The 25,773-nt window shown below is 34.0% G+C and overlaps 1 protein-coding gene and 1 pseudogene across 1 annotated transcript in view; both read right to left on the reverse strand.

Moving 5' to 3' along the window:
* PHYHIPL (phytanoyl-CoA 2-hydroxylase interacting protein like) overlaps positions 1–25,773 on the reverse strand; it is a 36,775-nt gene that overhangs the window by 1,070 nt on the left and 9,932 nt on the right. The window contains exons 2-4 of the mRNA XM_016220833.2: positions 7,541–7,737; positions 5,483–5,657; positions 1,814–1,931 (exon numbers count right to left, since the gene is read on the reverse strand). Of these exons, the coding sequence (XP_016076319.1) occupies positions 1,814–1,931; positions 5,483–5,657; positions 7,541–7,737 (490 nt within the window). The remainder of the gene's footprint in view (positions 1–1,813; positions 1,932–5,482; positions 5,658–7,540; positions 7,738–25,773) is intronic.
* On the reverse strand, positions 10,179–10,767 carry LOC107543343 (securin pseudogene; annotated as a pseudogene).

Raw genomic sequence — 25,773 nt, forward strand, 5'->3', positions numbered from 1 at the left:
AACATAAGGCCAGGGCCCACCCAGAGAACAGAGAAATACTGACCTCCAGTGGCCATCTAAAACAAACAGTATTCCAGGAATCGAAACCTAATACCAAAGATGTATTTATTTCTATTGCTGTATTTCTTATTAAAGAAAATAGCAATAGTGGATGTTTGTTTTCAAATTTTATGCTTAACAAATATAAAGAAATACCTTTCTTGGTAAGTATATATGGTCATTTCTACGTTGATGGGTATAATTTGTGTTGTACTCTCATTTTGTACAATCTAAATTAAGTGAATGGCAACCACCATAAGTTATATAGACTCAAGGGTAGAAAATTTAGCAGCTAAAAGAGTTATGAACTAAAATTGGTATTCATATGAAATTCAAACATAAGGCAGGAATGATTTTCTCCATTAAAATATATAAAAATGTATGATATTGCAAAGTACTTCATTTGAACAACACGACTGCCTAAATTCATTTCTCTCTCTCTACAGGTTTGGGTTTGTTTTTTCATTTTCTACAGCTTGGAGCTGATTTAAATCTGGAACCATGATCTTAATTTAAGAAAAGCTAGGGTGGTATGAAACAAAGTTTCCTAATTTCTTTTTTCATATACAGTTATGTCAATTTGAGAATCCTTTAAAGTGAAACTAAGGCTTTTAAAAATAACAACTATAGGGATTATAATTTGTAATTATAAATTCAAAGTTTTAGGACCTATATAGGATTTATCATTTTAAAAGAAAGTCTCACTTTAAAAAAAAAAATCTATTTATTCTTCTGAAATTTTCTCCTACAAATGTGATAGGGATGTAAGTATTAAAACTACCTGTTTCTTAAAATTCTTTTGAATTCTTGGAAACCCTTCCTGAGACTAAACATAGGCTATCTTAGAAATACTAGCCAAACACTACAATTCAAAAGTAAAGTAGCCCGGCCCGGGTAGTTCAGTTGGTTAGAGCGTTGTCCAGATACACAAAGGTTGCAGGTTTGATCCCCAGTCAGGGCTCATACAAGAATCAATCAGTGAATGCACAAATAAGTGGAACAACATATTGCTGTTGCTTGTTCACTCTCCCCTACTCTCCCCCTCTCAAATCAATAGTTATATTTTTTTAAAAAGTAAACAGACTGTCCTCATAAATAATTAGTCCAAGATAACAGTTGATAGATTTCCACTTAGGCAGAAATCTAAAAATTCCACCTGATTCACCATAATATTTCAGGAAATAGTCACTCTTTTATTCTTTTTTTTTTTTTTTTAATATATCTTTATTGATTTCAGAGAGAGGAAGGGAGAGGGAGAGATAGAAACATCAATGATGAGAGAGTCATTGATCGGCTGCAGCCCGCAACCCAAGCATGTGCCCTGACTGGGAATCGAACCCTGATCGCCTGGATCCTAGGTCGACGCTCAACCGCTAAGCCATGCCCGGCCGGGCTCTCTCATTTTCAATGTTTAAAGAAACCCACAGAAGAGAAAATTTAGTAGTTGATATGAGACAGAGGCATTGAGTTACTGAGAATTAGAGGAATGTGTACATGAAGTGCTCATCAATCTAAATCCTGGAGGTTTAAGAGCTTTCACGCAAATAGACAGGAATAGGCATTACAAGTGATTATGGAAAGGAACTGAAATGAAGTGGGAAAATTCCCATGATCTGACTTCTACTTAATTATTCTAGGAAATAAAATCAGTATAATGAACCATTTTGAAAAGAAAACTAAATTGCTATTTGCCTGAATTAGACTCAAGGAAAACCTAAGCCTAGAATTTGGAATGTCATTTAATAAAACAAGTGTGTGTGTGTCTGATCCTTACCGAATATAGTCAAAATATTCTTTGTGCTGGTTACGATAAAAAACAGAAAATTTTAGCATCCGTCCTGCAATCACTTCGGCCTTCTCCAACAGTTGTGTTAGATGAACTTTTGAATAGTCTGAAAATAACAAAGTCTGTTATTAAAAATGTTACAGACTCAGAGAGAGCAGGCAGACAGCTCTGGTAGGGGGTTGTTGGGGAGTGAAGGGAGTGAGCAAAAAAGAAAAAACACCTCATGGGAATGGACAACAGTGTGGTGATTGCAAGGGGGAGAGGCACAGAGGGGATAAGTGGCAATGGAAAAAAAATATTACGGAAAGTACCAACTGCATACTTAATAAATTGAAGATTATTAAAATTCACCTTTAGGAAATTCATCTTAATAGGAAATTACATTTAACAATGAAAATAATTGTCTTTGGCACATTTTTCTTCCTACAAAAATATTTTTGTTATGGTTTACAGTTGTTTTTTAGAATTCTCGTGCATTTTTTCATGCTTTGAAACATCCTGAAACAAAAACGTTAATATAGGCTCTGCATAACTCAAGTAATGTCAATCAGCACCCTGTAAGCTTTTCTTCAATCAGCTGGTAAACTGAATTTAAAAAGCTTATAATCTGAAATAAACAGCAAATAGAACTTAAAGGAGTAGAATAATGCTTATTTAATTTACTCCCTAAATCTATGAGGTTGGCAAGGCAGATTAAATATGGCCATTTTAATGATGCATAAATTGCGGCTTGTCACAGCTTAATGATTTTCCCAATGTTTATATGGTTAGTATTTGAGAGGCTAGGTCTCTGGTTTTTAGTTGATGGTTTTAGGGTGCACAAGACTCTCTGAAAGTCTAAAGCATCTTTCAAAAGTAACCTGATCTTTTTCCCAACTTTTTGTTCTGAATTTGAGAATTATTGTCAAATGCCTGTACCAGAAGGTGAGCAGAAATTTTCATCTATAAAGATTATAAGACTTTCCAAATAAAAGCAGCCTAGTTGAATTGCTCATGATTTGTTTACTCACTGCTTCGCTGACTCAACAAACATATCAGAACATGTGATGTACAAGGTGCCACGCAAATTAGATGATCACATTAAAAGATAAAAATGTTTTATTTTTCTCCTCAAAGAACTCACAGTCTAAGGGAGGAGATAAATATACAGACAACTATGACTTATTATGGGGTAAGCACAGGTTTTATCTGTCATAGACTAGGCTAAACGTAGACTAGTCTGTGGCATTCTGTTTTATTTCCAAAACTTCGCACAGTGCATAGCACACATTATGTGCTCAATAAATGTTGAGTAAATGAGATGTCCAGATTAAAAGATAATTTATAAAAAACAGCTTTCTCAAAATTTCCAGAGTGGAGGTTGTCAATAAAGCTTAGGTGAAACAGTTTCTGAATTATTTTTGATAAACTGATAAACTGTTCAAAGCTTCTAAGTTCCTCTTACATTTTACTCATGGAAATAAACGTGCAAAATAAATTATAGAAAAATTTTGTGGCACATTTAAAAGCTGGCATTTTCCTTATTATTTACCCCATAACTTCTTTAGAATAATTATGGGGCATAGCTAAAAGAACAACAGGGAGATCACTCTAAACAAAAGAAGACATAAGATTTTCCTTCACATACATAGAAATAAAACACTCATATAGTTAAATAGACTGTAGAAGAGAGTAAATGTGTATCGATTGATAGATGATATAGAAAGATAATTTCTGAACTATAAATGTCAAAGGTTTTCCTTAAAATTAAGAAAAAATGTTTCACACCTTTCCCTAATGTCAAATGGTAAATTATAGTTCTTTGTAATGGACAAATACTATGTATGATACAGTTTATTGCAGTCTTATGTAAAATAGCATGAATTCAAACAATTCAAAGAGAATGTGTGTGTGTCTTACCGTGTCCACTTAAATGAAATCTCCCTGGGGCCCTAGCTGGTTTTGCTCAGTGGTTAGAGCATCGGCCCTCAAACCGAAGGGTCCTGGGTTTGATTCTGGCCAAGAGCACATACCTCAGCTGCAGGCTCGATCCCCAGCTGGGGTGCGTGCGGGAGGCAACCAATCGATGTCTCTCTCTCCCATTGATGTTTCTCTCTCTCTCTCCCTTCCACTCTCTGAAAAGCCATGGAAAAATATCCTTGGGTGAGGATTAAAAAAAATAAATCTCCTGGGAAGGCACAGTTAAAGTAAGTGGAAAGAAATGCAGTTAAGAAAAGTAAACACAAGGGAGATTCCAAAGAGGAATTTTAACTCGGGGGGGGGGGGGGGGAAATTGAGGATATATATTAATTCCAACATGACACAGCAAATATAGGTAAAAGTTATGTCAATGAGAATTCTTTACTTACTATTAACACAATATAGAAGTCTTTAGCTATTTCCTTACTGATTACTGGTCTATGATCAATACCATATTTCATCTATTCTAAAATATATTTTTAAAAACATTTTAGCATCTCTGACATGAATCTCACAATAAATATAACACTACTTCATAGTTTAATTGGCAGTATTTTTTCTTACAATCAATGACATCTTAGGAAGAAATACGGTACCAGAGAGATATTTTCCTTGCTCTCAAACATTGAAATCTTTAGCAACCAAGAATGTTGTAATCTTTAGCAACTTTCCTCATAGAATAAACAAGGGTTAAAAATAAAATCAAAATAACATAGAATTAAATTTCATCCATTCAGCATATATACAGAAGTTTTATACTCAGTGTAAAATAATGCAAGTATTAGGCTGGGGGGCAAAAAGAGCTGATTTATCTGAAAGATGCCTCAGCTGAGAGAAGTTGCTAAGCAACCCACAACAGGTGAGGCAAATTGTTTTTAAGACTTTTTCCACAAGCTCCTTTAAACACTCCTCTCCCTAAAATTCTTTTAGGAAACAATCACCTAGACAAAGAGGAAACACAGCACCATTCTGAGAGACAAAAGGAGAGGATGACAGGTGTATCCCTTCAACATCTATTTAAATGCTCAATAAATATGTTCTTGATTGAATTAATAAACAATTAGATAAAGGAATGAGATGAATGGTAACATTTCCAATATAATAGAATATTTAAGGTACAGTTCAAGATCAAAGGGGATGAGCTCTCCACATCAGATATCCCAATGCCAAATAGCTATGAGGTATTTTCTAATGAAGCAAAGGGGCACACGTGCATACACACAAGACACTAGTCTAGAGAAAGATTTGCGGCACTCAAGGGAAAAAATCTAGTAACATTTCTGCTTAGGTACAGTCATTGAGATCTGCCTCTTTTCCCCTAAATGAGAGGTTTCTTGCTGCTGCTTCCTTTCAATACTTGAGGAAATAAAAAATAAATTTAAAAAGGAAGGGAAAAAAAAGCTCTTCCACAAAATATGCTGAGTGTATTTTCAAACTGCATCAATTTTTATTTGCAATGCTTTTACTTTGAAAAATCAAACTATGCATGTAGCAAAGAAGTAATTTAATGCCATTGTCCAGTTTTTGTTGAGAACCTCAGCTCCTTCCAATCTATACAATACAGTTTGCTCTGTTACACAATGTTACTGGTAATGCAACAATGACCTCTATGATACATATCACCTTATAATTACAAAACAGAAATATTTTCCTGTAATTAGCTTTACACGAATTATTAAAGATGTTTTCTTCTCTTACCTGCTGTGCAGAATTCTATAATTTCACTCCATTCAGACACGACATAATCACCATCAACTTGTTTTGAGGCAGTCTGCACTGCTACTGTATACTCCGTTCTTGGGCTCAGAAACCAATGCCCACGGACAGTCATTGGCAAGGGAACAGCTTTTGCCACTAATTTTGTTGGAACATCCTAAGGAAGGAAGGGGGGGAGGGAGGGAGGGAAGAAGAGAAGGGAGAGAAGAAGGGAGGGAAGGAACCAGGGAGGGAAGGAACCAGGGAGGGAGGGTGGTAGGGAAGAAGTGAAGGAAGGGAAGAAGAAAATAATTTAGCAGTATAACTTGAATTAATTGTAAACAATGCAGTGGAACTTATTAAATTCCCAGATAATGATAGAATTTTCCTGTTTAAAGACATTTAAGCATTATTATATTCAAATCTGGTTTCCAGATATAAACACTGAGGTCCAACTTGATCATATAGTATAAATGTACTTAGATTTTAGTTTTCTTGACTTCTAGTATAATGTTGTTCTCTGTACATTTCTTATATATGTTCCTTAAAACAAGATTCAACTATTAAATGATAAAACAGGAACATGAAATAAAATTCAATAGATTTAGTATTTTAAAATATTTGCTTAATTTATACTACTCAAGTTTTATAAGTAGGCCCATTACTAAATATATATGTAAGGGGAGAGAGTATTTTTAAAATAGAAATTTTAAAATGAATGAATCATTTTTACATACAAATGAAATAACAACACTTGCTTCATTTGTATTCAAGTATGGAGCCTATGTGTAACAGGATTAGGTATTTCTAAACGACCAATACGGTAATTAAACCTGCTAACTAAGTATCTGCCACTCTTCCAAAGGTATGGTATTCTAAGTGTGGCATGAAGAAAGGGGTAAAATCCTGACATCATTTAATGATAAGTAGTCAAAGCTACTTCAAGAAGGCAAAGTCAGCAAAGAGAATATGCATCACCAGGAAGCACGATCAAAACTGGAACACAGTAAAATGACTTACCAATCCTGTTCTCTCTCTCACACTTACCTGTATGTATAATCCTAACTTATTGTTAGTATGTATAACTGTACATCTAGTAAAATGCAAAATTTCCAGGCAAAATAATATAGTACTTTCAAAAGATGTGTCAAATTAAATAGTATCAATATAAAAAAACAGACCATCATCAGTGAAATTACTGAAACATAAGAAAGAGTACTTAAACCAGGTAACTACCCTTTTTTCTATAACTACTTCTGAAGGGAGATGTGGAATAGAAAAGATATGTGTTAAGTATGAGAATAAATATCAGAGAAGTATTACATCTCTAAATCAACTAAAGGCTAATTTTCATTCTCAAACCACAAAACAAAAGACTACATAAAACATTTTTAGCCCTGAAGTATTTTAGCAAACACTCAAGTTTATAAGCTCTATTGCATTCTTCTTTTGGCAGCTACTATAGGGAAAAATGTGGGCTTCAATGGAAAACTATGCATTACCCATATCACACCCTGCTGGCTATCTCTTCTGAGTCTGTGGAAGCTATTTTACAACTCTGTAACTTGTAGATAGTTTATAACAATTCAGTTATTTTTGCCTAAATACATGCAAATAAATTTTGTTCAGTGGGAGGGACAACCCTCTCCTCCTACCCTTGCTCCCTCCTCCAACCCAAAACAGTTTTGCTTCCACTTACATATTTATTTCAATATCCTGATTTATAACTGTGTCTTTTTTTGGATTGCTTTTTGAACTGGTAGTAATATCTTATCAGTTACCTCATCAATGAGTGAAATAATAATCTTTAACACGTTCATTTTTATGTCTGTGTGAGTCATTTTACCTTTTTTGAGAAAAATTGGATTTAACAGTACTTGGCATTTTATTTTCTTACAAAATTTCTTAGAGGGACGGGTTTTTAAATGACATATAATTTTTATTCTTCCCAATGTCAAATGCATCATATGTAAGTAATTAATGGAACATTATTCTTTCTTTCAAGATGTCCTCATACTTTGAAAGTTTTAAGATGCAAATATAAGTGTGTTAAGATTCTACCTTGTGTTTAAATTTATTGGAGTTCTTGTTCTCTTTCTTGTTGAGGTCAATGAAATAGTGTGTAATACGGTCCTTTGATTTTGAATCCATGTCCCATGAAATCTTGAATGAGTCACAGGTAATGTTGCTTATTTTGATGTTATGTGGTACAGGAAGTTCTTCCATCTCAGCTATGCCACTGTCTTGTGATTTGTTCCCTGCAAGAAAATAATGCACAGATACTTAGTTTCCACTAATGGATTTTTCCAGTATTCAAGCTGTGGACATAATTCTGAACTATCTTAATTACGAACTCTGAGATTTCATTTTATTCATGAAGTAATTTGAGTGTTAATGATAGTAAAAGGTCATATTACCAATAAAAAGCAGAACTAAATTAGTCTTTACCAACTCTACATTTTCAATTTACTTTTCCAATTTCTGCTTCCACAGAATGAAAACAAAAACATGATGATCCATCTTTCTAATCTATATAAAAGATTAGCCTTACATGGTAGGTTCCATCTGAAGAGCCCCAAGAGACCAGTTTTCCTACATAACTAATCAATTCTGCTCTAAAGTAAATATCGGGTGTTTTAAGCTAGATGATGTCAGAAATGTTGATAATGAAAAGTCCAGTCAAATAAAAAATGTTTCTTTAAAAAAATCTATGAGGTATCATTGACAGCCTATAAAAATTGCTTTTCCCTTTCCCTTGTGAGAATTTATATACAGAAACAGCATGTAATGGTTATACTACATATACAAATAATAATAAAGACCATTCTCTTGCAAGTTACTATGTCAAGGATTACTCCAGGACTCTTTTTACCTGTTGTAGCTTGATACATTTAATTTTGAGTGCTAAAACAATAGGTTACGTTAAGAGAGAAAAAAAAATGAGTATGTTGATTGATCTTAAAATTCTGAAGAACTGATCTGACATCTGGTTACTTTAATGACTGTGTCCTACATTTTCACTTAGAGAAAATGCTATCACTGTGGCTAAAAGTCTGATATATGACAGGACAAGAAAACAGATTTGCCGAGTTTGTTTTATATAGGAACGACATCCTGAGTCGAATTTTATTCCCTATCCTTCCTATGTTCCCTTCCCCCAAGCCAACATACAGTTCAATGCCCTAGAAAAGAAAAAAAAGTAATTGCTATTCATATGATAGAAAGTGGTGGGTCATCAATCAGTTACATCACTTACTCCTTAACAAGAATAAAATAGCATATCTTGATCAGCAAAAAATAAAAACAATGAATGTCACCTTGTGGCAATATCTACCACTTCCAGATTAGATTGTTCTCTCTGCCCCCACATTCCCATTTCAATTGATATAAAACTTTTGACAATTCCCAGTATTATTAAATCTTCGACCTATGCTGTCTCATTTCAAGCTGTGTTGTGCCTAGAGGAACCCAATGGCAACTGAAACAAACTTCAAAATAACTTCTTTATTATTTTTTGAACAATACTTTTAAAAATCCTTATTTCTCCTAAGTACTTCCCTCACACTCCAGTTTCACCAGATTCCCTCTCCAGTAAAACTTCCAGAAAAATTACCCCCCTTTTTCTTCCCTCCCCACCTGACCTCAAGAGTCCTCAAATTGCTTCTGCCTTAAAGCTGTTCAAGTCAAGGGAAGGGAAGATGGCAAGTGAAATGTTTTTAATGGACTTGGGAAGGGAAAGGCAATATATACTCAATCATTAGTAATTTTTGCTCTATTTAGAAAAGCCTGCATTTTAACCTGTTATTCTGATTGCAGTTATGTTTAAAATATAAGCAACACTAATGAAAATCTTTCTGGACTCTAATGGTAGAAATATTTGTAGAGCTCTTCTGGATTATGACTGTCCATATAATTTCAAAACTGAGTGAAAAAAATGTATACCTGGAGTGTATTATGCTAAGGGAAATAAGCCAGTCAGAGAAAGACAAGTATCACATGATCTCACTTATATGTGGAATCTAATGATGAAAATAAACTGATGAACAAAACAGATACAGAGACACTGAAACATGCAACAGACTGGCTTATTTCAGAGGAATGGGGGGGCGGGCTGGAAGAAATTAATCAAAGACCTTATATGCATATATGCATAGCCCATAGACAAATGATAGTGTGGAGAAGGGTTGAGAAGAGGCAGAAGCAGGGTTGAGGTGATCAACAGGGAAAAAAAAGGGGACATCTGTAATACTTTCAACAATAAAGATTAAACCTATTTTTTAATAAAAGATCATATAGTGAAAAGTAAAGCTATTTTGCATTTGATCCAATTTAATAAAAGTGCTCTGATATATTAACACTATATAAAATACTGTATTTTGCCACTTAAACATCCACTAATTGTTAACTTATTTAACCTTAAAATAAATAATTATTTCCTAGAATATTTGGTTTATACATTTGTACTTATTATTATAACTTGAGATAAAAATAAGTGAAATGTGGAAACTTTTGCTCAATTCATTTCCCCATTCAGAACAATAAAAAGGTCAAACTTATAAAGGATTTGTTATATCAAGACTCTTCATTTTCAAGTTCCTTATCATAGTCCCAGTTCTTTCTTTAAAGAAGTATCTGTTAAAGAATTTCTTTATTAATAAGCTATTATTATATACACACAAACTATAAACCACTAAGAAACTTAAATCTCTAAGTCATAGCAAACAAATGGCAATTCAACATTCACAATCCACAGAATGCTTGAGGGAGACTGCAATGGATTAGACTCCCACAGTGGAGAGGGCATCTCCAGAGGTGAAGGGGGGCTGAGGTGTAACAGCTCTCAAGTTTCCTCTCCTCATCAAGGATCATGAGAGGCACTCCATTCAAGGGGAGCTGTGCAATCTGGTGTTCTTCAGGCAGGTGGAAACTCTCAAAATCTAGAGGACTGAAGGGAATTAATTTTTGTTTCTGGATAGGTGTCATCCAAGGTAAGTACAGAGTTTTTGACTTTAGCAGTCTTCTTGGTCACCTTTTTGGCAGAGGAGGTTGTCTGTTTCTGTTTGAGAGGTCCGCTGTACTGACTTTTCTATAGCTCTGTTCACAGTTCCCAAAGGCTTTCTGGGAACTTTAGGTAAGGCTGATGAAGCATCAAACATTTTGCCAACATGTGGTGTTGAAACCTGAGATATTTCACCTAAAGCTTTGAAAGGCCCTGGACCCAGCATCAGCAGGGCCTTCGGAGGTACCTGGTTCTCCCTTTTCTTATCCACAGACATCACAGTAGCCATTCTGGATTAAGTTAGGATCAACGGCCAAAATCACCCACTACAAAGCCTCTCATAGTCACAGTTCTTAACAAAGCCACCAGATTTTTCTCCATGCAGCTTTCTTACTTGGGCAGAAGAGGTAAAGAATTTAACTTAAATTAGTCCTAAATTACATGTAACCTCCTTCCTCTTCACACTCTGAAAATCAATATTTAACTGAGATTTGAGATAAGTGACAGAAGACAATGATTTTGCCTATAAAATTGGTGAAACAATAGTGATCTATATGACACTAATATTTAGTAACCAACCAGTACTATCTTAGATCACAATCAAGTGTGCTTCCAAATGCAGCTTCCCTTTCTTAGTTAGACTTCATATTAAGGGTAAATTCTAGCTACATTTTTCTACTTTAAATGTCAAATGATTCTAATATCTGTGGCTATACTGCTGGTAATATTGAATTAAAAATAAATGACTTTTATCTGTCCAAAATATGAAAATTGCCTTTTAAAACATTTCAAAAGTACTTTTCTAACACCAATTATTGAAATGCAAGCTGAAAACATTGTCAAATTATACTAATATATTTTGTATGTATGGCTATTCTCTCACAAAGCTTAAATTGTCTTACAAAAGAATGACCAGATTTTTTTAAAAACAGCTTTATTGAAATACAACTCATATACCATACAATCACTCACAATGTACAATTAAATGGCTTTTAGTAGATTCACAGAGTTGTACATCCACCTCCACAATCAATTATAGAAAATTTTCTTTTACCCTAAAAAGAAATTCCACACCTTACTATCATATCCCAAACCTTACTTATCCCCTCCTCAGCCCTAGGCAACCACTAATCTATATTTTGTCTCTATAGATTTGCCTACTTGGGCATTTCATATAAATGGATCATATAATATACTGTTCTTCATGACTGCCTTTTTTTCACTTAGCATATTTTCAAGTTTCATCCATAAGCACTTCATTTATTCTTACTGCTGAATAATATTCCGCTGTATGGATACACCATATTTTGTTTGTTTACTTATCAACTGATGAACATTTGATTTGTTTCCACTTTTCAGCTATTATAAATAATACTATGAACATTCATGTATAAGTTTTTGTGTGGATATATGTTTTCATTTCTCTGGGGTATATATAACTAGGAGTGAAATTGCTGGTTCATATACCTCTACGTTTAATTTGCTGAGGAACTGTCAGACTGTTTTCCAAAGTGGCTGCACCACTAAAGTCTGCTTTTCCAAGGTGCAGGTCCAGAAGCAGGTCAGGCAAAGACTCAAAGCACCCAGAGGTCCACCTCTGCCTGCAGGCTGATTAATATGAGTCTCTTAACGAGCCTCAGGCTGTAGACCACAGCAAGGCATAAACTCCACAGGGTGGGGTGAGAGGTTTTCCAATGGGTGGGGTAATTGCTTCCCCCACCCCAGGCAAAAGCTGCCTGGCTGGCAAAAGTCTGCCTGAGAAAGATGTCCTCTGCCATATGGGGGAATGACTCAGCATAGGAATCCAGATGGTTGCCCTCTGAGCTCTATCCCCAGAGCCAGCATCCCTAGACTCTCCTCACACAGCTTTAGTCTACTCTGCCCTCCCTCCACAGGAGCCCAAGTTGAGTGGCTGCACATGAAATTTTGTGCATTGGCCCTTTAAGAGGGTGCCTGCATTTTCAGCAGTCTCTCCCTGACAGAGAGAAATCCTGCTGCTTTTCACAGCCAGATGTTATGTGGGCACCTTTCTCAGTTCTGGTGCTCTGGGCTGGGGAGCCCAGCTTGGGGTTTAGACCCGAGTTCTCAGTGGGAAACCCCACAGCTGAGATATCCCTCCAGACCTTCAGCTGCTGCCTGTGGGAGCCCAGCCAGCCCTCTTGTGCCTCCACATTTCCTCCCAGTCTCTAGGTAGTCTTCACTTTAAGTCTTTGGTTATGAGGGTGCTCTTCTGCTGGTCTTCAGTTGATTATTCAGTATGGTTTTTCTATATTTAAGTTGTAATTCCAGTTTGGTCCTGGGAGAGTTTCAGTGCAACTTCCACTTAATCTGTCACCATCTTAGAATCCCCATAAGTGACTCAGTTTGAATAAAGTAAGAAAAAGAATGTTTTTAAAAGGTAATAAAGGTAGGTAGTTTTAATAATAAGCCTTAAGCTGTCCTAAGTAAGAAACTGCAGGGTTAGATTCACTTCACCTAAAAACCACCACCAGGAACAATTTGTCGTATCTTTTTTCCTTCTTAAAGTTTAGTGATTAAAAAAATCTGTGATCACAGTACAGTTAGGAGGATTGATTTTATAATTAAAATTACATATGTATGCATATATGTGTGTGTATTTATATATGTTTAAGTAAATGTATTTCTAAGTAATTTTCATTACAAAGTCAGGGATGCAGCCTGCTGGGATAAAAGTACTTTCCTCTTCATAAAAACAACTTTAAAATACTGTAATATTTTTCAAGTCATGAAAGAAAAACTAATTAAGACAGTAATAAAACTCAAAATAGTAACTACAACAAAAATGCTTTATTTACAATAAACTCTCAACATTGGTAACACTGAATATTGTTGGGACTTTTAGGAAAAAATACAAAAGAGAGAATAAAAATCACTTAATATAAAAATAATCTTTATATTATTAATACTGTACATATTGTTTTGTAATCTATTTTTTTTCTTAATATACTGTGAACATTTTTTCATGACAACATATAATTCTAATCTTGATTTATTCTATTAATCAGTCATCCTAATGCTGGACATTTCGAATGTTTCCAGTCTTTTCCTGTAATAATATTTTAGTCACCACTATTCTATGTAAATTTTGTACATATCTATGATTTGGATAAATCCCCAAAAGTGTAAATGTTGAATTACATTTGTTTTCCAACTACCTATTTACTTATTTGAATTGATTTTTAGAGAGGAGAAAGGGAAAGAGAGAGAGGAACATCTATGTGAGCCACATTGATGTGAGAGAGACACATTGATCATTACCTCCTGTATGCACCCCTACCGAGGATTGAACCCGCAACTTAGGTATGTGCCCCTAACGGAAATCAAACCCATGACCTTCCAGTGTGATGCTTAACTGACTGAGCCACACCAGCCAGGGCCCAGCTACCCCTTTTAGAGTGCCTATCTTTTGCACACTTATCAAAATTCCATTTATGGCTATTGAAAATATCCATGGGAAATTTTTTAAATTTTATCTTAAAAAAGCAAAAAGAGCCTTGACCTAAACTATACACAAAAATGAACTCAAAATTGATTAAAGAAAAAACAACAACAACAACACAATAAAGTCTTTGGGAACTAGATTAAGCAAAGAGTGCTTAGACTTAACCCAATCACATGATCCATGAAAGGCAAAATAGGTAGAACCTTCCCAAACTTATTTATTTTACCTACTTGAAGTGCCCTTCTACCAATCTTGAGTTATTTTGTTTGCTTTTCTTTTAGTTGTCTGAAATAGATTTTCAAATCATTTGTTTGTAAGGTCAGGAAATAATTTTATGAATACTTGTGTTTCTCAAATTGTTTTTGCTATTATCTTTACACATAAATAAAAACTTTGTTAAAAATAGAATTTTTGCCTACAAATTTTATAGTTATTGCTCTACTGATACCTTGTCCTCTGGCACTGAAGGCTGTTGAGAAGCTTGGGGCTGGTCTGATTTTCCTTCAATTTATTTAACATGTTTTATACTCCTGTTGTTTAAGAGATTTTTAATTATAATTCAAGTAGGAGTCTGAGTCCAAACCAGATCCTATGTGTGATCTTTCAGACTCAATAATACGCAATTACAAGGTTTTGCCTGTCAGACCTCTCCCTACACTAGCCTTGGTGCACAGTCAGTGCATTAAAATTTACAGAGGGAGTTGCAGTCAAGGACTCAGGATCCCCCACTCTTTTTTCTAAAGAGGGTCCTCCAAATTATATAAGATTGAGGCGATACAATATTTAGATCTATTCCTCCAGAACAAGTATAAATGTTTTTTGAATGATTATAAAAATCTAGTCAATTTTTAACCTATTCTTTATTTTTAAAAATTTTAATACACCTTTATATAAGGTACACAACATGATTTAATATACATATGTACTGAAATGATTACTACTGCAAGATAATTAACATATCATCCCACAGTTAACTTTTTTTTAAAGTATCAGCTGTGTTTAATATTTTTATCAGTCTTTTTTGTCTGTTTAGGAGCTCTCTAATCCTGTTTTCTACTCTTGAGCACATAGGAGGAGTACATTTCTCAATCTCTCCTGCAATCAAATTGGGATCATGTGAATGATTTATGGCCAGTGGATTATCAGCGGAAGTATACTTCTTCCAAGCTTAGAAGAAAAATGCCCTAGTAGTACTCTTAAGTCCTACAAACAGATATGACCTGACTGGACACTTGTTTCATAATTAAAGTTTCTTAGGACACAGTTGTGCCTCATTGTTTGCAAATATCTATTGCTGCTTTTACAATACAATGAGAGGCTGACTATGGCCACAGACATCCATTAGGAAATAATACAATGTTTACTATCTGACCTTTCACATAAATTTGCAGACTTAAAGTTTAGAAAGAGGCTCAAAGATTGGTATCTGTGATTAGACGAAAGAGGCAAGTTAGTGATACTATGAGAGAAATTTCAGAAATGCATGACTTTGCATGGAAATGATATCCATGGTGTACCTATACATCTGAGTTGAAGAGGTATAAAATAAATTGATGTAATGGGGATATACGAATATATGTCTTCATATGTGTAACTAGTGAGACCTATCCTACTAATCTGGGGTACATATGCAGTCACAGCTTTATCTTTTTCCCTCCAGTTAATTTCTATATCCCACAATGCCCTATTAGCAGTAAGCTCATCACCTCTTTCTCAAGGCCTCTTCATCACCTCAAACTGGGCAAATATCCTACTAGCTTGTTCATTGTGAGGGCAACAATTCCTTGCTTGCCAGAGAGAAGTCATATCTTAATTGGTTTACATTACCTTTTTTTTTAAGGTAAAAACACTTGCAATCTACTCTCTTAGTAAATTTCCATTATTCAATATTGTATTAACTATAGTCATCATGCTATACATTAGATCTCTAGACTTATTCATCCTACGTAATTGCAACATTTTACCAGTTGACCAATGTCTCTCCATTTCCCCCACTCCCACCTCTGAAAACTATCATTATACTCTCTGCTTCTATATATTTGACGTTTTTAGATCCCACATACAAGTAAGATACTGTTGTGTTTTTCTTTATGTGTCTTACTTAGCACAATGTCCTTCAAGTTCATCTATGTTGTTGTTAATGGCTATTTCCTCCTTGAAGGCCAAATGATAGTCATGATTATATATATATATGTGTGTATATATATGTGTGTGTATATACACACACACACACAGACATAAAATCATGATTCCTTTATCCATTTACCCACGGACAGACACTCAGGTTGTATCCATAACTTGGCTATTGGGAATAATGCTGTAATGAACATGGGAATGCAGATATCTCTTCAAGGTACCAACTTCATTTCCTTTGGGTATACACCCAAAATAGAGATTGTTGGATCATATGATAGGAAGAGCAATCAGACAAGAAAAATAAATAAATAAAAGGTATCCAAATCAGAAAGAAAGAAGTAAAATTACCATTCTTTAGAGATGACAAGGTCCTATATGTAGAAAACCCTAAAGACTACATAAAAAATTGAACTACCCTGGCTGGATATGGCTCAGCAGTTGAGCATCAACCTAGGATCCAGGAGATTGTGGTTCAATTCCTGGTCAGGGCACCTGTCTGGATTGTGGGCTTGATCCCCAGTCAGGCACATACAGGAGGCAGCCGATCAATGACTCTCTCTCATCATTGATGTTTCTATCTCTCTCTCCCTCTCCCTTCCTCTCTCTGAAATCAATAAAGATATATTTAAAAATTAATTTAAAAAATTGAACTAATAAACTTGGTAAAGTTGTAGGATTAAAAAAAAATCAACATACAAAAAACAGTTGCATTTAATTACACTAGTAATGATCTATCTGAAAATAAAATAAGAATCTCACAATAGCATCAGAAAGAATAAAATACTTAGGAATAAATTTAACCAAGGAATAGGAAGATCTGTACACTGAAAAGTATAAAACATTGATGAAAGAAATTGAAGACACAAATAAATAAAAACTATCTCATGTTCATAAGTTAGAAGAATTAAATTGCTAAAATGTCCGTATTACCCAAAATGACAGATTCAACATAGTCCCTACAAAATTCCAATGGCATTTTTCATAGAAATGGAATAAACAATCCTAAAATTCATATGGAATAAAAGACCCCAAATAGCCAAAGCAATCTTGAGAAAGAAGAACAGTGTTGGAAGCATCACACTTCCTTGTAATATAAATTTCAAATTATATTACAGTTATAGTCATCAAAACAGTATGGTACTGGCATAAAAACAGACATATAGACAAATGAAATAGAACAGAGTGCCCAGAATTAAACCTAACGGTCAACTAATTTTCCACAAAGTCATGAAGAATACTCAGTGCAGAAAGGATAGTCTCTTCAATAAATGGTGCTGGGAAAACTGAATATCCATATGCAAAAGAATGAAATTGAACTATTATCTTACACCGTATGCAAAAATCAACTCATAATGGATTAAACTTAAATGTAAGGCCTGAAATCATAAAACTCCCAGAAGAAAACACAGGGAAAAAGCTCTTTGACATATAGGTCTTGACAATGATTTTTCAGATTTGACACCAAAAGCAAAGGCAACAGAAGCAAAAATAAACAAGTGGGACTACATCCAAATAAAAAGCTTCTGCACAGCAAAGGAACCATCAGCAAAATGAAAAAGGCAATCTACAGATTGGGAGAAAGTATTTGCAAACCATATATCTGATAGAGTGAATATGCAAAATACATAAGAAACTCATAACTCAATAGGAAAAAAAAGTAGCTACGTTAAAAATGGGCAAAGGACTTGAGTAAATATTTTTCCAAAGAAGACGAGGGCCATATACAGATGACCAACAGGTATATAAAAAGTTGCTCAACATTACAAATCATCAGGGAAATGCAAACCAAAACCACAATGAGATAATCATCTTACACCTGTTAGGACAGCTATAATAAAAAAGAAAAAAGGTAACTATTGGTGAGGATATAGAGAAAAGGGAATCCTTGCACACTGTTGGTGGGAATGTGAATTGGTACAACCATTATGGAAAACAGCATGGAGGTTCCTCAAAAAATGTAACCTATTCTTCAAAGTTGATCTCAAGCCACATCTCTGAAAGCCTATCCTGATGACTCCAAGGTCTGCATATAGCTTCCCTCAGAATTGTTATAGCACTTTTTTCAGTACTATATAGTCCACAGATTCTTCTCTTCTACCACCCTATGTCTATGTTGCATGAGCTTTGGAATCAAACAAGACCTTGACATCTATGTTGCATGAGCTTTGGAATCAAACAAGACTTTGATAACTTAAATTATTTGTACTCAAGTGATTCACATTAAAAATGGGGAGAATGATACTTAATATATCAGGAGAAAGGAATTTACCTGGAAACTAAGCTTAACCTTCAAGGGCCCCTCACTTGTACTTGTCTCTAGTACTTGATTTTGTATCCAAAATTTTGTATTGTTTTTTCTAAATAGGGTACCCTAAATTGTATAAACTTCAGACACCAAAAAATTTTTATCCATCCCTGCCTATAATAAGAAAAGTACATATATGAAGGCCCAACATGTTTAGAAACAAGGATAGCTAGTTAAGCAAAAATCGGCTTGGAGACTTGCATAACTCAGAACTGGAAGTGGACCTTTGAGTCTGATTTCAATGAAATTTATACTAATGTTAGAAAATTATTCTTTCAGTGGTGAACTAGAAAGTAACACTTAGTGAAAAGAGAATAAGTGTTCAGAAAGGTTTATGCTAACACAATACCTGAATCTCTCTGTTTCTTCTGGTAAGCATCCTTAAAAAGAACTGTTTCTCAAGTGAGTAAGACTGATGGAATGCTATTACATGTATTTAGTAGGAGGTATTATTATACATTCGGTTTTCCTTACATTTTGGTGATGATTCATAAATACATTAAAACTATCCAAATTTTATCTCTAAAATTGAATAATGATTTATTAGATATAATTTATGTGCCATATTTTAGATAGATATTTTTTTCCACATCTGTCCCTTCATTGCTATACACAATAACTTTATGCAAAAAAATTTTTATGTGCCGGGACGGCATGGCTCAGTAGTTGAGTGTCAACCTGTGAATCAAGAGATCATGATTCAATTCTTGGTCAGGGCACATGCCTGGGTTGCAGGCTCCATTCCCAGGGAGCGGGTGGCAGGAGGCAGCTGATCAATGACTCTCTCTCATCATTGATGTTTCTCTCTCTCCCTTCCTCTCTCTGAAATCAATAAAAATATATTTAAAAAAATTTTAATGCAATATATCTTGACAATAATATCAGTTATCAGTGTGCACAGAAGCAGTTAAAACATTTCAAAACAAACATTCCTTTAAAATAAAATACTACAGTTTTATTTTATGGGGAAAAATGAGGAAGAAAGATGTACATTTTTCTCTGTACTAGAAATTCAAAAACTGGAATTTCAAAACATACATAATAATAGTTGTTACTGATAAATTATTTTATTTTGTTCATTTTCACCAGCAAGTATCCTTGCAAACACTAGAGGAGCTACTGTATCATAAAATGTTTTCTTTTAAAACTGAGACTCTATTTGTATTCAGAGCATTGTTATAAAATTCATCAGCACATTGAGATTTATTTTCCTAAATAAAAATAGGCCATTCTTTCCCATCACTTCAAATTCTCTTTATACCTGAAGACTAAAAAGAGTCTTGATTACAAGATAAATATTGGACATAACGTGTTTTTATAAAAGGTAGGGTATATCACTTTCTATCTCGACGTCATGAAAAGGCAAAAGCAATTTTCCATAAGTAACTATATAAATTTTGAGGATTAGAATCTCACTCCATGAATAGCAAAATAAAATAAACTCTTCTCAGATAATTAGAAGGTTAACTGACATACAAAGTTGGGCAAAAGTAGGTTTACAGTTGTGAGTACATGAAACAGTTTATTCCTGTATTATTATTTATTAATTATTGCATTATTTATTTGTATTATAACTGTAATCCTACTTTTGCCCACCCCTGTATGTTCAGCAACCACTGTTGAATGCATAAGTGCAAGACTCAAAGATGAGTTAATGAGACACTGGAGTTCATGCTTTGAAGCAGCTTATGTTACAGTCTAGAAGACACACACACACAATTTTTAAAGCACTTACTCTTATATACCCTTTCAGATAGTGATTCATTTCTTTGCTTCCCTTCATAACCAAACTTCTCTGAACATCTGCCAAAATATGCTGTTATCTCCATTTCATCACCTCCTATGCATTCTTAAACCCAGCCAAATCTAGTTTCTGCCTCTACCACTCCAACAAAAGTCCTCTTGTCATGTCACCAATATACTCCATGGTAACAAATCCAGCGGATGTATTTTAGTTCTCACCTGACGGTATCTCTTAACACATTAAACAGAGTTGATCAATTGCTGCTTCTTAATATATGCTCTTAGTTTATTTCCTATCTCACTAACTACTACTCCCTATTCTCCAGACCTTCGCATAACCAAGTTATTGTTTCTCAGGAGTCTACCACCAGTGCTGTTAAATAGAACTTTCTGCAATGGCGAAAATGTTTTTATATGTGCTGTGTAGTGTAGGCCACTAGCCACATGTGACTACTGAACACCTGAAATGTGGCTAGCACGACTGAAGAACTAAATTTTATGCAACTAAATTTAAATTTAATTTAAATTTAAATAGCCATTTCACCCTAATGGCTACTGTACTGGGCAGCACAGCTTAGAGAAAGCCCTCTTTTTTTACTTCTCCCTAGAACTGATCTATCATTTTGTTGTTGATAATTTCCAAATTTATAGCTCAAGATCTCTAAAGTGTATTTAACACTTCCACTTGGATGTCTCACAGATATCTCGAATTTAAAATATCTGAAACACAACTCTTGATTTTCCTTCCTAAACTTATGCTCCAAATTCACTATTCCCCCATTTTAGTAAATGGCATCAACATCCACCCAAATACTCCATCTAGAAATTCAACAACTAATACAGGTTAACTGATTTTTTTTGTCAGTTTTGAAAAAACCCAAGCCCCTTTCTCCCTGAAGGCTGCTTCCCCTCTCTTACATGGCTTCACCTCCAGTTCTCGGAAAGCTCCTCCTCCTCATCCTTCAGGCCTCAGCTTACTTCAGACCATATTACCTTACCCCAAACAAGCCTTCTGACTGTTCTGCCTAAAAAGTTGACCCACTAAACTTATTCTCCATAAGTTTCCTATTTACTTTCTTCCCAGCACTTTCAAAATTTCTATTAGTTAATTTATATCTCTAATCTGTTTTCCCCATTGGACCACAAGATCCATGAATGCAGGGGTCATGACCATCTTGTCACCAATATTTCCACAGTGTCCAAAAAAGTACATATTTATTGAATACATGAATTCTTAAGTAAAAGAACACATCTACTCCTCAAGTTCAAAAGTACAATATATTACGCTTCTAAAATACCACCTGATAAGCTGACAAAGGAAATTTTAATTATTAATTAGGTTCCCAAAGCTTCATAATAAATGATCCAACTTGTTTCTTATACTGCTCAGGTTGTGTCCTGCATGCCCCCTATTGGGGACTGAGCCCACAACCTGGGCATTTACCCTGACCGGGAATTGAACCGCAGTCTCCTGGATCATAGGTCGATGCTCAACCACTGAGCCACACAAACAGGCAGTACAATTATTTCTTTATAAATTATATTCACATACTACTACAATAAATATTATGAACATTATAGACTACAGACAAAATAGAAATTTAAAATGATAATACTTTAAATAATTTACATTTATTACTTAAAAAGTATAAAAATATGTGTTCTTATTTTGATAACCTTGGTTTAATATTTTGTGATATAGCAATTCAAATGACCAGCTCTAAAGTCCATTTACTTAGATACCTGGTTTTAAGGGCAGTCACAGTTGGAAAAGATATCACACAAAAAAGTGGGTACATCAGAATGGAGAAAGCGCATCAGTAGATGTCTTACTAAACACTAATATTTTCATTTCTCAATTCCGTACACTAATTATACAAGAGTACTCCATGTACATACAGTATACATAATTGTTTGATGTACTAATCTATATAAGTAAGATTAATTAAACTTATTTCTTATTTTAGATAAGACAAAATAAATATTAATAGAAGTTCTATTACTTTATTCCATGGCCCAACTGATTATCTTATGTGCCCTTGGATTCATACAAAACATACCCATGGCATCTACACAACACTTTTAAATGTCCTTATATTGTAAATACAAAGTATATAATTTCCCCATAAAGAAACAGTAGAGTACAACAGAAAATGAAAGTAAGCCATTCACAGACCCATACTGATAATACAAGATAATATTCATTTTAAAAGCAAAGTGAATTCTGCTAAAATAAATTAAGATACCTTATATTGTTAGTATAACATTAGTCAATACGAAAATTTGTAAAATTACTTTTTTTTTTTTTTTTTTAAATTCTCACCTGAGAATATGTTTCTATTGGTTTTAGAGAGAGAGGAAGGGAGAAAAAGTGATGTGAAAGAAACATTAATTGGTTGCCTCCTCCTATATAAGACCCGACCAGGGATTGAGCCCAAAACCTAGGTGTGTGCCCTGACCAGGAACTGAACCTGCTACCTTTCTTTGGTGTGTGGGTCGATGCTCTAACCAACCAAGCCACCCAGCGAGGGCTGCAAAACTACTTTTTAATTTAACAAAAACTATCTGGGTAAAATCCTTTTTCTCCTGTTTTCTTACATCATCACAATTAGCTTTCTTACTTCAAAACAAAGTTTTTGACATTTCAAAAGAGTTCTGGGTCAAATTTTATTACTGTAAATTTTATCATTATAATTTCACTAAGTAAAGCTTTTAGCAAAACAAACAGTATAAACAGCAAATTCCAGAACCACTGCTTTTCAGTCATTAAGCTCTCCTTTTAAAAAAAGATCATTAAAATAACAAAAAGCTCCATGGAAATTAATATTAGATATATGGAATTGCAACGGAAAAAAATATATAAAAATAAGCTCAAACACTCAGACTCAGCACTGTTTATCTAACTTTAAACATAAAGAATCTGCAAAACAACAAAAATTAAGTATAAAAAAGACTATGTCATATTTAGACTATCATTAAATAGATACCCTAGCAAACATTTAAATTAGTAGGTTCAAAGTAAAAAAAAATCCTGGAAATATATGTGCAGTATGAAAGCTTTAGAAATAGCTTTGGTGGAGATTTTAGTTTTCCTTTAGGCTCCAGTGTCATTATTTGCCTGCTAATTTGAGTTCCAAAGGTTCACTTATTTTATGTCCTGCAGACTATGTTGCCAGGGAGAAAAAAAGTATTCCAGTGTATTTCCACTGTAAACACAAAAATCATATACTTAATTCTCTTTCCAGTCAAAATAAGGAGGATAAATCTAATAAATACGGAGCTTAGATAAACTGTATTTCTTCCATGTTAACTGCCCAAATAACCACATCGAAGCCAAATTTATTATATCAAAAGTAATTAGTTTTTAAGTACTTTTAGACACCACAAAAAAGCATTCAAATTTACTCACTCTAATGAGCACATTCAACAATTTGACATGGATCTGAAAGACTGACTGAAAGAAAGAACACTTGATAAAGGAGAAATAGGAGCAACAGAAAAGTAGCTTGAAAAGGACTACCAAATTTTCACCTTTGTCCTCAACTCTCTCCCTATGAGACTCATATTTTTTAACACCTATCTTGGACACTTTCATGTAAGTATTCCACAGGCATGTGAAACTTACTTGTTCCCAAAACACTTTAGTAACAGCGTGTTATCAATACCACTCCTTCACATTCTCTCTAACCAACAATTACTACTTTATTTACTGGTGTCAAAATATACCCAGTCTAGCAAATTTAGCCATCATCAGCGACTCCTTTTTGGGATTTTACACTTCTAGTTTAAACACAAAGTCAACCAATTTTTACTTCAGAAATGTTCAATTCCACTCCCAATTTTTATCTACCTTGTCTTAATCCTAGTATCTGTAATTGCCTTATAGATATCCCAGTTCATTCCTCAGATGGATACCAGAATACTATTTATTAAAATCAAATATCTCTTCCTTACCTAAGAAATTCTTTGGTCATGCTACCTTGAGAAGTGCTTCTCCAAGTGTGTTCTCTGAATCACCAATATTGGCAACATCTGGAAATTTACTAGAAAATTCAAATTCTTTGGCTCCACCCCAGACCTAATGAATTTGAAACTCTGGGGGTGGAACCCAGCAATCTGTGTTTAACAAGCCCTGCAAGTGAGAATCCATGGTTTAATGGGTTCTGAGCAATGATTTATTTATATTTTTAAATACAGAGTTCATTAAAGGATTCAGCAAACATTATCATTTAACTTCCTTTAAAAATTAAACTATTTTAAAAATTGTAATACAAATAGCATACATTATATTATGCTATATTATGGGATTTTGGATAACATCAAAACAAAACCTTGCCTGCTAACCTCAGAGCAAGAGATGACACAATGTATAAAAAGGTCATGGCTCTGTTCATTTTCATATCTGTTTGTTTAACTCAAGTCAGCAAGTATATGCTCAAATAAAATTTTACAAACACATTATTACAGGCATATCTAATTTTATTGCACTTGGCTTTATTGTGCTTCAAAGATGTTATATATTTTTTACAAATTGAAGGCAAAACCTTTACCAGCAAAATGTTTACCACTTGCTCTACTGCAATACTCACTTTACTGTAGTGGTCTGGAACCAAACCTGCAATTATCTCTGAGGTGTATGCCTGCATCTGCATGCAGAGTTCAATTAGTTGCAGGCAAGATTCAGGTGCATGTGTTTGGCCCTTTAGTCCAAATCAAATGGAAGGGCTTCTTTTGTGTACTTCTCTAATTACTTTAATTATATTTGTGATGAAGTTATTCTAAGTTGATAGTATTACTTTTTCCAGTATAGGCAATTTACCTATAAAACTAGAAATGGATCCTTAGTTAAAATGAGAAATGTTAAAGAAATGTAACATGTATGTATTGAGACTGATTTGGCTCAATATGCCTCAGTCTTACCATTAATAAGTACCAGCTGATTTTTCAGCTAGTACTGACTATACTCACAACTATGTTGAAAATGAAATAAATATGCTGGAAGCTCTAACAAAAGCTAAAATACAATACTAAATTTCAGTGATAGGCATCTATCAGTAAAATTTACATTCTAGTGACAAAAAGTGATAACTTTTCATTAGATTTCATACAAGGTTTTACAAATATGGTCTCTGACAAGTTCCATGATTCTGAAAATAGTGTTCCTGACACTGCAATAAATATATTAATTATTATCCCAAAACTGAAAACATTGGTACATGTCTAATATATTTGATTAATTCAAATGCTGACATTATGTAAAATCTTTCCAATTTAACCAGATGAGGATATGAATGTGGCAGATCTCTCCATTTACATTTGTAGAAGTTTCTCAAATAGGTAAATGCAATAATGGTAAAATGACAAATAATGGAGAAGAAAATTTTAATGTCTAAATCAGTTTTTAACGTACCATCAACTAAACTGTTGGAAGTGTTGAGATGACTATTTAAGGGAAGTAGATAAAATTTTAAAAACTGAGGAGTGGTAATTCCTATAAAAGCTGTTGCCAGCTTTCATGAAGTAGTAACTGTTCACTAATAACAACTGACTCTTAAGATATTTCAAAATAGTTTTAAATAATCTCATACAGACTATTGTTTAAATTATTTTTGAACTAATTATAATGTTATAAACAGAAAATTTCCAAA

This window comes from Miniopterus natalensis, chromosome 14, assembly GCF_054644295.1.
Source record: "Miniopterus natalensis isolate mMinNat1 chromosome 14, mMinNat1.hap1, whole genome shotgun sequence".
Taxonomy (NCBI): domain Eukaryota; kingdom Metazoa; phylum Chordata; class Mammalia; order Chiroptera; family Miniopteridae; genus Miniopterus; species Miniopterus natalensis.